We start from the raw sequence: 12502 nt of genomic DNA, 5'->3' as shown, positions 1-12502 counted from the left end.
AAAAAGAATATGGTGGAGGTGCGCTCATTTTGGCTCGCCGGCCCAGTTGTGCAAAGCAGGGTGCCAGACCCTCTGTTTCCCCAGGGCAGCCCTTCACTCGGCACTGCGGCCTTCGGCTTTGGAATGAGAGTGAAAATGAGGGGTGAGCCTTAGAGCGGAGAACCTAAGGTTTCGACCTGGGAGGGAGGCACCCAGCCCTGCGGCGGCGTCTCACGTGAGCTGGGCGGTGTGTGTTGGGAGGATGAAGCTGGCTCGTTTGGGGCCCCCTCGCTTAAGGTCTGGGGTCTCTCCGCGCCACCTCCTAGAGTCCTCGGAGAGCCTAAATCCAGCCGCCACCCGGATAAAGACAAACCCCAAACCGAGGTGTCATTTAACCCCACTTCCCCACCTCAAAGCGTGAGCCCCCCAGGCCTTTCCAAAATCCATTAAGCACCCTCCGGCTCCCGCCCCCAGAAAATTCTGTCCCTCTTGTCTAGAAAGCATCAGTTAATTTTCTCTTCCCGCTGAGGAGGGAGGTGGAGGTGGGTGTGTGTCGGAGTGTCTAGCGCTGTCGTGGGGCTGGACCGGGGCTGGTGCCGACAACCGCGCGGACGCACTCGGCCCCGGGTGGAAACGCCTGTAGCGGGTTAGGGCAGCGCCTGCGGCTTTCTGGGGGAAAACAAAGATCAAATGCAATCCAGGACATAGGCGACCGAATCCGGGGACACAGGGGAACTTCCTCAGTACCTCTGAAGGCCCACTCCACAATAAGCAGTCTTTTCTTGCAAGAACTCTGGTCTATTTAAGGGAATTTTGTACTACTGAAAAGAGATAAACGGAGACGGAGGCAACATCCTTACATTTATACTAACGCCCGTAAACATGCTACATATCACATATATGTATATGTGCATAAATATGGATGTGGTTGTGCACATACCTAGCCAGACACCATTGACTTGCCTGGTCACAGAATAAGGCTTAGACATCCTGTGCCTGGGAAATGGTGCACTTTATCTTTAAGGATGCTAGAAAAATAAGAGATGAGGCTCACGTTGCACGGATGACATCACTAGCTTTTGGCTGCGCGCTCCGTGTTCTCGTCTGTGGGTTTCAGCCAAGGCTGCAGCGCCCGGCGCCCGAGCAAGCGAGCAAAGCCGTGGCTTCCTCCAGCGCCCCGCAGCCGGGCGATGCGATTTCCCGAGCCTCCCCGGCGCAGCCTGGGCTCTCGCTCACTGGCACCGGCCGAGACCGCGAGGTCCCGGAGCCGCCGCGGCTAGAGGAGGAGGCAGGGACGGGGAGCTGAGAGTCCCAGCCTCCCTCCCCCACCCTCGCCCCATTCACCTCGGCGACCACCGCGCCTGGAGCCGGATCGTGGAACGCCGAGGCCGGACGCGACTCTCTGCGCGCTGCCGAGTGAGCCGGCATCTCAACCCCTGGGTGGGCTGCGAAGAAAATGGTGCAGTCTGAGAGCCGCTGACCCCAGCTGGACTGAGCAGACGGAGTGCTGGAGTGCCGGGGCTCAGGTGGCGGGAGAAGGGGGCGGATTGCGTCGAAGGGCCGGAGCCGTGGTTTTTCTGGGTACCTGCAGCACCCGGGCAGCACGTTCCCGGGGCTACACGGGAGCCCGATGAAGTGAGGCGGAGGCGTCGCGGGAGAGGCGGGTTTGAAGGTGGCCGGGTGGACACTTCGGGAAGAAGACGGCAGTGGTGGGGGCGGCATGACGCCCTGGAGGCTGGCTGCTGGGCGGGCCGGGCGCCGCGATCGCGCGACCTGTCCATGGTGTTGAAGGCGCCGTGTGTCGAGCTCCGCGCACCCCGCGCTGTGCGCCCCGCCGGGTGCACCCTCCTCGGCGCAGCCAGCCTCTCGTGCCCGCGGGCTGCAGCCCAGTCTCCGCAAAGCCCGGACCAAGGCTCGTCCGGTAACGCCGTCTGGGTGACCGCACCGTCGGCCCGAGGGGCCGCCTGAATGGCGAAGCAAGAGGCAGACGACCCGGGAGCTCGCGGGGAAAGGTCGGCCGAGACCGTGCACCAACTGGGAACCCGCCTCTGAGCGCTGCGCACTGGCCAGAAGGAGCAAAGGACCTGCTGGTGACCAGAGGACAGATAATTAAAAAAATTTTTTTTTGGTAAAAGACCCGATCCAGAGAAGAATATTTCTTCTCCTGCAGACCAGGAAGGGTAGAGTCGCTGAGAGGGCGACCCAGGCGGGACTCAGGGCAGCCTACCCTGGCATCTGGAGGTTTCCTGCGCTGGCCGGCCGCATCCGGGGTGATTCAATTTATCCCGTCGCCTAGCATCTCCTCCTGATAGTCCCCCTCCCCCAAGAAAGCCAAGCGAGTGGGTCCCGCCACCCTGCACAAAGAAAGCTCAGGAGTCCCACCGCAGCGGAGGGCACTTAGTGTTTAGTTTCCGGCCCGAGGACAGCGTCGCCCGAAACCCGGCTGAGTGCTGCGGACGCGGTAGGGTCCGAGCAGCCGCTTCTTGCCGGGCAGGGAGGGGGCGGGAGGCGGCCTGGCCGGGCGTGCCGCCGCCCGAGGCTGCGCCTGCTCGGGAGGACGCCCAGGGGATCGCCGGAGCCTCTCCCGATCAGAACTTTTTACGCTTCCCGCCCCCATCCCCTGCAGTCCCTGGGCTGCGCACCAGCAGGCAGGGGCCGAGGGGCGCCGCTGCGGAGTCCCCTTGCCGTCCCCTCCTCGGCTCGGCCGTCCGCAGCTTTGTTCCGGGCGCGCGGAGGGAAGGCGAGGCTGCGGCGGATCATGCCCAAGGTGTAGCCGCGAAGCGGAGGCATGGCTGCCGGAAGGTTACTGCTCTACACCGGCCTCTCGCTAGCGCTCTGCGCCCTCGGCATGCTGGCCGTGGCCATCTGCTCAGACCACTGGTACGAGACGGACGCCAGGAAGCACAGGGACAGATGCAAGGCCTTCAACACTCGCCGGATCGACCCCGGCTTCATTTACAACAACAACAACAACTTGCCACTCCGGGCCAGCCGCTCGCGCCTGGACCGCTGGGAGGGCAAGCTCCTCCGGGCCCGGAATCGCCGGCAGCTCTTCGCCATGAGCCCCGCCGACGAGTGCAGCCGGCAGTACAACTCCACCAACATGGGCCTCTGGAGGAAGTGCCACCGACAAGGCTTCGACCCCGAGATCGCGGCCCTGATTCGGAAAGGTAAGCGCTTGGAGGCGAGGCGTGGCGCTGCAGAGAGCCGCGCGCCTCTAGGCCCGGCTGCCCTCGCCTGCCTTCGCCCGGTCGCAGCCTCTCAGATCTCTTGGTACCAGGAGGTCAGGTTATCCAGGCTCGGCTGAGCCCTGAAGTGCCCACATCTTGTCTCCCAACAGCTCGTAATGAGGCTTACCTCTCCCTACTCAGCCTCTGGTCTTGCGTTTGTCTGACGGGATTCCGATAGAATCTCATGGTCCAGGGGTTTTACCCAGGAAGATGCTTCAGTAGTCTCTGAAAAGGAAGGGAATCTGTAATCTTGTGCGGTTGACAGAGGAATGAAACCCTTTAAGAGTGTAATGTCGGGGTAGACAGACTCCTAGTTTTAATCTTTGTTTTACGTGTTGAACTGATTCATCAAAGGCAACTGGGGAAACATCTCACAGGGAAGGCCTTATTCATGCCAGAAATGTTGAAGTGCTATACCCTGCCCGGCATAATGCAGGCACTAGTCATAGAAACATTAATAAATCAGAGCCCCGGCCCTGTTTCAGCCCAAAGCCTGTTGACCTGTAGCAGCTCACCACAGTTCTTGATTTGTCTTTTTGAGTGGTTGACAAAAATGTCTCCTGCACACTGGATATTAGCAGGATCTAATAAGCACAGGAAAGTAGTTTTTTTCCCCCAGTAACACCAGAGTGGGTACTTAAGAGAAAAAATGCTAGTTTCAGAAGATTTGTAGAAAAAATATCCAGAGTATACGAAAGCAGAAAACAAACTGCATTTGCTAATGATAAAAATTTACTTGATTCTTTAATATGATCACAAACATTTTAAAAAGTCTGCTCATCTGATGCAGTTTGTAGATCTTGCATGATTTATACTTTGGGGAGCATCCTGTTCCATTAGCCTACTGAAATATTGTTTGTGTGTATATTAATATTGCTTTGAAGAAGGGAATATGCATGCTGGAATATGCATTGATGATAGCTGCACCCTGGAAGTTGTGGTGCAATTTCATGAGTTCCTCCCACCCCCTTCATTTTCTTCATCTGTTAAATGGTAATACCAAGGTGAAAACAACGTTGTTGTCTGAAAGTCTTTGTGGCTACCATAAGAGGTAGTTTTTCCTAATGCAATAATTACAGTGCAGGGTTGCTGCTATTTTAAAATCTTGTGTATGACAACTGATGCTCTTTGATTTGTTAAAATGTTGAAGTGGATCAGGAAAAAATTGTTAATTTGAAAAAAAAAGTCAGTTGTTTAAGAAACACAAACAGTGGGTATAGTTTGGGTGGCCACTCAGATTTAGGTGGGTAGGTTCAGAAAGAGAACCCATCTTAGTATTTTTTCTGCATCTTCTGTAGAATTACTAGGGATTTTAGATGATTTTGTTAAGAATGTGTTACTATTACAAGCATCACATCTGCTTCATGGTTAGACTCAGTAAAGTAGGGTGACCTGCTTGGAGCTCTACAACTTTGTCAAACTGTACAGGATATTAGAGATTTGCAGAAGAGAGAATCTTGGGTTTGGGAAAGAAGAGGAAGCAAAATAGATTTTGACAATGGCTGACTTTGTAACAGTTTTCATATTCTCAGATTCAGGAAAATGTTACTTTATGTGTCATTTTCTGCTTTCATTAAAATTGGAATGATAGGAAGTTAGCTGAACTGTGAGGAAGGATTCATGTTACTAACAACTGATAAACACTGGTAGGACTTGCTGAAGGACATTCTTGAATTTCCTTTCTTGAACATCTTGTGGAACAAGACTGGTATCCTTCTGCCTAAATTTGGTTAACCCCACCGAGAAAAAGGGGACTGGAATTCATGACTTCTGGTAGTTCCAGTGAGAGCTTTGATTCCATGTTGCTCTGCTTGGCAATCGGACTAGAAAGGTTGACTTGGTCTGTGCACCAGAGGGATTGGTTACCATAGTGACATGTTCTTCCGGTGAAGCTGGAAACACAGCGACAGGGAAAGGGATAGGGGAAGAATGTACAACATTTTGACTTTGTATGGGCTGATTTTGAATTGAAGCAACAGAAAATGGACAGGGCACAGCAGGGGTATTGAATACACTGATACCTTGAGTTGGCAGGGCATTGTATTTCACTTGAACTAATGGCAACACTGTTTCCCATCACCCAAAATACAGCAATCACTGTCAGCTGCAAGCACCTGCTTACCATGGCTATTTCTGTCCATTTAACATTCTTGTTAGGTATTATTGAGATAGATAGCATGCCAGACTTACAAATCTTGAAAGACTTAAGGTCACTATCTTCATTTTTAATCTCAAAACATAATCTTTGAAAGCCAGATCTGCTTTTTCTCAGCGGTGATGGACACACTGTGGAAATAAGTGCATCTTATGTTAGGAGAATTCACAAGCAATTCTAGTAGCATGCAGAATGTTCTTCCTAGATGTGCAGATTTTAGAAGGAAGTTAAAAAATAAAAAAATAAATTGATATCTTTTATTTAAGTTTAAGACATCTTAGAGAAAAATATTTACCTCACAGTGTTTCTTAGCAGTCTCAAAACCTATCTTAGACCTTTGGTTTTTTGGGAAACATCTTAGATTAAAATTCTGGAGATATGTGTTGGGCAGGGGGGAAAGGGAAATCAGAAAAAAAAAATATGTAAAATCTGTCAATATTATGTGAAAATTAGAGATTTATCCTAGAGTCCTAAAGAACTCAATCGTTTATTAAGTCAATGTTCATTACATTAGAAAATGCTGTTTGTGCATTTTACAATAATACCACATTATTAATAAGGAAAAAAATCAAATCTATATCTGATTTGAAGACAAAGTCCTTTGGATTCATATGGTTTCTGAAATCCGTTTCTTGCCCTGCTGACATGACTGTGCCCATAAGAAGACGTTTCTGATCACTGTGTATTTATTTGTTTGTCTTATTGAACCATAAGTTCCTGGAGGGCAGGAAAGATAATCATTTGTAAAATACATCCACCCGATATTTGGTACTTGGGAAGTAACTCATACAAATTAGGTTCCCAGAAATGTATCCATCAAAAACTTATTCTAATTGCTGGAACACTGTGTGGGAATCCAAATAAAGGATTAGTCAGAAAATTGTGATAGAAAAAAAATTGTGATAGGATAGACCAGTGTGACTCTCAGCGCAGCTTAATATTGCAACAGAGTCTTCATAATTTAACAAGGGAGATTTCTTGAGCAAAAGCTTTGCTAAGGAGTAAGAGCAGCACAATACAGTCAATGAATAGACACATATCACCCACAATCGTTATTTTTCACGTTAGACAAAATTTTAATTTTTTCCTTCTTGAGGGTAGCGTTTGAGTAGAAGATGTAGCAAAGATCACTCATCCTTGAATTCCCATCTGTGTCTATAATCAGGTCCTCTCGTTTTCTTTCTTTTCAATCTCATCTGTGTCTTCCCGGTAAGTCACTGTGAGCACTGGGGACAGATAAATGGCAGGATCAGTTTCTGAAATCCTAGAGACTTCCAAACTGTTAGAAGAAGCAAACGCAGGAAGGAGTTTGTTCCAGGGAAGATTCAGATTCTTTGGTTAGTACTGAAATGTTTTGTTGATACAGCTTGAAATCAGTAGACCTTCAACTGATATGCTAAGAACTTTTTTATTATTTGAAAATAGGCCTTATAGGAGAACTCGACCTAAATAATTATGGAGTGGTAGTCAATGTTTTAAAGTTTGTGTTAATAAAACCTTGTACACATTCACAGATTAATAATGGACTCAGCAAGTGTTTGCTGCACAGGTATTAGCGAATGGGCCCATATCACTGGAACAAAGACTGGGCCTTAGAATTCCCATCGTTCTGTTAGTATCACATAGAGTAAGTGCTGAGTCTGGGATAACCAGAGCGACAGAAACAGATGCAGAGAAACACAGAGGAGGTGATGCTCCATTGTGTCCGCAGTGGGATGAGGTCAGGTGGGAGGGAGTTAGGGAGAGTTGCCCTGAGGAAATGAAATTTGAACAAGATCTTCAGGACGTCTGGGGGCGGATGGGGAGGAAGGGCATTTCAGGCAAAGAGGAAAGAGGCCAGCACAGGCACAGACTTGGAGGTGTGAACCTGCTGTTGGGCCTTGTGAGTGTTGATTTCTGGGGCGAGGGAGAGGTGCAGACCAGGAGCTGGAGAGCAGGCGGGGACGGCGTTACGGAGCTTGTGGGCTGAGATCCCCGGTAGCGGTGCTGCCCACAGGGTAGCCACCAGCCACAGGTGTCTGCTTAAACTTAGAATAGTCATACTGAGATAAATTTAAAAATCACTCCCTTAGTCACATTACAGGTGCTCAACAGCCATATGTGGCTAGTGGCCGTCATTTCAGATAGTAATAGTATTTCAGTTCAGTTCAATTCAGTTGCTCAGTTGTGTCCGACTCTTTGCGACCCGACGGACTGCAGCACACCAGGCCTCCCTTGTCCATCACCAGCTCCCGGAGTTTACTCAAACTCATGTCCATTGAGTCGGTGATGCCATCCAACCATCTCATCCTCTGTTGTCCCCTTCTCCTCCCGCCTTCAATCTTTCCCAGCATCAGGGTCTTTTCAATGAGTCAGCTCTTTGCATCAGGTGGCCAAAGTATTGGAGATTCAGCTTCAACATCAGTCCTTCCAATGAATATTCAGGACTGATTTCCTTTAGGATGGACTGGTTGGATCTCCTTGCAGTCCAAGGGACTCTCAAGAGTCTTCTGCAACACCATAGTTCAAAAGCATCAATTCTTCACTGCTCAGCTGAAGTAAGAGTATTACTATTTATTATTAGTATTACTGTTAGTATTACTATTTATTAATAGTATTACTATTTGATTAATAGTGATCAAACTTGATGGTCAGGTACTCTTCTAAGAGTTTTATGTTTATTAGGTAACTTATTCTTCATGATACTGCGCTGAGGTGGGTATTTTTATTATTTATCTCTATTCTACAGTTGAGGAAACTGACACAAAAAGCTCTCTTAACTCGTCACATTCTCATGATAAGAAAATGAAGGTGTCAGGCTGTGAATTCTGGCTCTGGGTTTGGAGACTTACCCACCCCACTCTACTGTCGCCAGAGAGTCTGTTGGGGTGGGGGTGGGTAGAGAGGAGGCTGGTGTATTGATTCCCCAAATTAAAAAAAAAAGTAGGGTTATTTTGCTGTTTACCTGAAACTAACACAACTTTGTAAATCAGCTATTCTTCAATAAAAATAAACTTGCTCTTTCAAAGATATAGAAAAACAGGAAGTAATTTAGAGTCCACAAAGGTGAGACCTGCTGAAGTCTTCAGCTTAGCACTGAGAGGAAGGTCATTTCAAAGCAAAACATTTCACCTTGCCTTGAGACTCGCCAACAGAATTTCATCCACCTTTTGTCCTGTCATTTTTGAGTATTTCTTTTTCTTTTTTTTTTTGTTCACTGTGGTAGATGCTGAGATTATAGAAATGAATGACATATACATTCATTCCACAAATATTTATTGAGAGTCTAGAGGCTGGGCATTGTGGAGAAGCTTACATTCCATGGTGGAGTGGGCAGTGGAGAGACACAATAAATAAATACAGATGAAATAAAAATAATATCTAACGAGCTAATCAGCATAGAATATAACATGCAGTAGTGAATGCTATGAAATGTCTTCACCCTTTATACGCACAAAGGGGAAGATGAAACAATAAGCCAAAAGAATAAATAGTTCTATTAGTTTTGGTTTCATAATATCTGGAGGCTTTACCTGCTCACAGGCAGGTACATACAAAACCCATGATATCTGTATAAGGCTTGCATCTCCATGCGTGTATGTTACATGTGTGTTGGGGGAGAACAAAGTCATCATGTGGTTCTTGTCCCGAGGGAGTTTATACTCCAGCTCATGGTTTCCCAAGTTCATTGTCATATGTGAGTGGACCAGGCTCTTTTGCAGGAGGTCACGTCTGTTTCAGCTGGATCAGGAATCATCTGGTCAGGGAGCTCAGGGGTGAGCTCATCTTATTGAGCCAATGAAGTCAAGAGCCTTATTTCTGTTGCAGAGGTCAGTTTATTTATTCTTTTACTGTAGGGTTGGTAAGGATCAATTAGAGGATCGATTCTATATTCCACTTTGGATTGTCAGTTAAAAATATTTTCTCCCTCTTTGCTATTAGTAGGTAATCCTAGGCCTTCAGGCAGAATCCTAAACACACTCTGGATCAGACTCTTCACACACACACGCACACATACACACACCCACCACACACACACACATATACATCTAGACATTGGATAGTAGAGTCACAAGTGTTCATTCAGATGCAGATACTTTTATAACTCCTTACCCCCAAAAATACACAAAGATAGAAGGCTGTGCATGAGTTGGTGATTGAGTGGACAACGCATTTGTTCTAGCGTCTTGATTGGACATTTGCTGTTTTTAAGACAATGCATCAGTCAGTCAGTCCAGTCAGTTCAGTTGCTCAGTTGTATCCAACTCTTTGAGACCCTGTGGACTGAAGCATACCAGGCTTCCTTGTCCATCACAAACTCCTGAAACTTGCTTAAACTCATGTCATTCGAGTCGGTGATGCCATCCAACCATCTCATTCTCTGTCGTCTCCTCCTCCTGCCCTCAATCTATCCCAACATCAGGATATTTTCTAATAAGTCAGTTCTTCACATCAGGTGGCCAAAGTATTGGAGCTTCAGCTTCAGCATCAATCCTTCCAATGAATATTCAGGACTGATTTCTTTTAGGTTAGGATTGACTGGTTTGATCTTCTTGTAGTCCAAGGGACTCTCAAGAGTCTTCTCCAACACCACAGTTCAAAAGCATCAATTCTTTGGTGTTCAGCTTTCCTTGTAGTCCAACTCTCATATACATACATGACTACTGGAAAAACCATAGCTTTGACTCTACGGACCTTTGTTGGCAAAGTAATGTCTCTGCTTTTTAATATGCTGTCTAGGTTGGTCATAGCTTTTCTTCTAAGGAGCAAGTGTCTTTAATATCATGGCTGCAGTCACCATCTGCAGTGATTTTGGAGCCCAAGAAAATAAAGTCTGTCACTGTTTCCACGGTTTCCCCATCTATTTGTCATGAAGTGATAGGACCGGATGCCATGATCTTCACATACATTCTTTTAAAAGACTTTGTTCCCTCATGTATAAAAGAGAAGGTTTGGATTGTATGAACATCAAACCCTTTCACATTTGATGAGAAAGTTAAATGTAGGTGACAGGGGGTAAATAATGGGCAAATGGTTGAGAGAAGGTGAAAGAGAGGGAAAGGAAAGCAGGGTGAGGCAGGGGAAAGAAAGAGCAAATTGAAAGAGATGGAGATGTTGCAGAAAGGATGGCAGGGTGGTAGTTTGTAAAAGGAAGAGGTGGAAAACAAAGCAGCTAATTTTGTTCCAGTGTAGGACTGTGTAATAAAAACTCACCATCTCTCTTACTAATGATTTAAAATGCCATGTTGCAGATTGAGGTTAAAAAATCTAAAACTTGATGGAGAAAGGTTGTGTTGGTTGCATGGCAATATGGATGTACTTCATGTACTTAAAAGTACAGAACTGTATTCTTTTTATTATTAATTTGTATTGGAGCATAGTTGCTTTACAATGTTGTATCAATTTCTGCTGTACGGCAAAGTGAATCAGCTCTGTGTATGCTCTGTTTTGGATTTCCTTCCCATTTGAGTTACCACAGAGTATTGAATACAGTTTCCTGTGCTATATAGTGGGTTCTCATTAGTTACCTGTTTTATAGATAGTATCAGTAGTATATATATGTCAATCCCAGTCTCCCAATTCACCCCGCTCTTCCCTTCCCCCTTGGTGTCCGTAGTTTGCAGAACTGTATTCTTAAAAATGCTTCATATGATCAATTTTTTTCATTTATTTTTATTAGTTGGAGGCTAATTACTTTACAATATTGTAGTGGTTTTTGCCATACATTGACATGAATCAGCCATGGATTTACATGTGTTCCCCATCCCAATCCCCCCTCCCGCCTCCCTCCCCATATGATCAATTTTATGTTACATATCAGTTCAGTCAGTCAGTCGTGTCTGACTCTTTGGGACCTTGTGGTCTGCAGCTCACTGGGCTTCCCTGTCCATCACTAACTCTGTTTCACCACAATTAAAACAAAGAAATTAATTAAAAGAATTAAGAAACTTAATAGAGAAAGGAACTGGATTCCTGGTGTGTAGAATCCTTCATAACCAAGGATGTTCATTTATTCAACACATTTTTTGACCAGCTACTATGTGCCAGGCACAACTCTGGTATGTTTTGGACATAGAAGTTAATGAAACAGACAAAATATCTGCCGTCATAGGCCTTCCATTGAAACACCTTTGAGGATTGTATCTTTTTTCTAAACAAAACTTTTCATGAATACCAGTATATAAAACAAGTAAAAATAATGAATATGTTCCTTGGGTCATTTAAAAACCATTGTATGGTAAAGAACACTTCTCTGTGTTTATTCTAAAAATGCCTTTTGAGTTCCAGCTATTTCAGGCACATTACTTGGGGCTGGAGGATCCTGAGTGAGATAGGTATTAATAGCTCCTGTCCTCAAAGAGAAAAAAGGCAGTATACAGAAGACTGACAAATAAAAACCCTAAGTTTAGTTCTTTTTTTAAAAAATATTTTAATTTTATTAGAGTATAGTTGATTTACAGTGTTGTGTTGGTTTCAAGTGTACAGCAAAGTGATTCAGTTATACTTACTATTGTTGTTTAGTCACTAAGTTGTGTCCGACTCTTTATGACTCCATGGACCGTAGCCTGCCAGGCTCCTCTGTCCATGGGATTTTCCAGTCAAGAATACTGGAGTGGGGTGCCATTTCCTCCTCCAGGGGATCTTCCCAACCCAGGGATGGTACCTGTGTCTCTTGCATTGGCAGGCAGATTCTTTTCCACTGACCCACCAGGGAAGCCCCACATATAAATATGTATCTGTCTGGTCAAGGCAGTGGTTTTTCCAGTGGTCATGTATGGATGTGAGAGTTGGACTATAAAGAAAGCTGAGTGCCGAAGAATTGAAGTTCAGAAGAATTGCTTTTGAACTGTGGTGTTGGAGAAGACTCTTGAGAGTCCCTTGGACTGCAAGGAGATCCAACCAGTCCATCCTAAAGGGAATCAGTTCTGAATATTCATTGGAAGGACTGATGCTGAAGCTGAATCTCCAATACTTTGGCCACCTGATGCGTAGAGCTGACTCATTGGAAAAGACCCTGATGCTGGGAAAGATTGAAGGCGGGAGGAGAAGGAGACGACAGAGGATGAGATGATTGGATGGCATCACTGACTCAATGGACATGAGTTTGAGTAAGCTCTTGGAGTTGGTGATGGACTGCGAGGCCTGGCGTGCTACAGTC

At 46.2% G+C, this 12502-nt stretch overlaps 1 protein-coding gene across 1 annotated transcript in view; it reads left to right on the top strand.

The window, feature by feature from the left end:
- The first annotated feature begins 1086 nt into the window (after nucleotides 1–1086).
- The window catches only part of TMEM178B (transmembrane protein 178B), a 394159-nt gene continuing 382743 nt past the window's right edge, over nucleotides 1087–12502 (top strand). The window contains exon 1 of the mRNA XM_070464787.1: nucleotides 1087–3149. Coding sequence (XP_070320888.1) covers nucleotides 2768–3149 — 382 coding nt within the window. The 5' untranslated portion in view covers nucleotides 1087–2767. The remainder of the gene's footprint in view (nucleotides 3150–12502) is intronic.

Source organism: Odocoileus virginianus, chromosome 1 (genome assembly GCF_023699985.2).
Source record: "Odocoileus virginianus isolate 20LAN1187 ecotype Illinois chromosome 1, Ovbor_1.2, whole genome shotgun sequence".
Lineage (NCBI taxonomy): Eukaryota > Metazoa > Chordata > Mammalia > Artiodactyla > Cervidae > Odocoileus > Odocoileus virginianus.
Note: the sequence above shows the minus strand (reverse complement) of the source record. Positions and strands in the feature narration are given on the sequence as shown.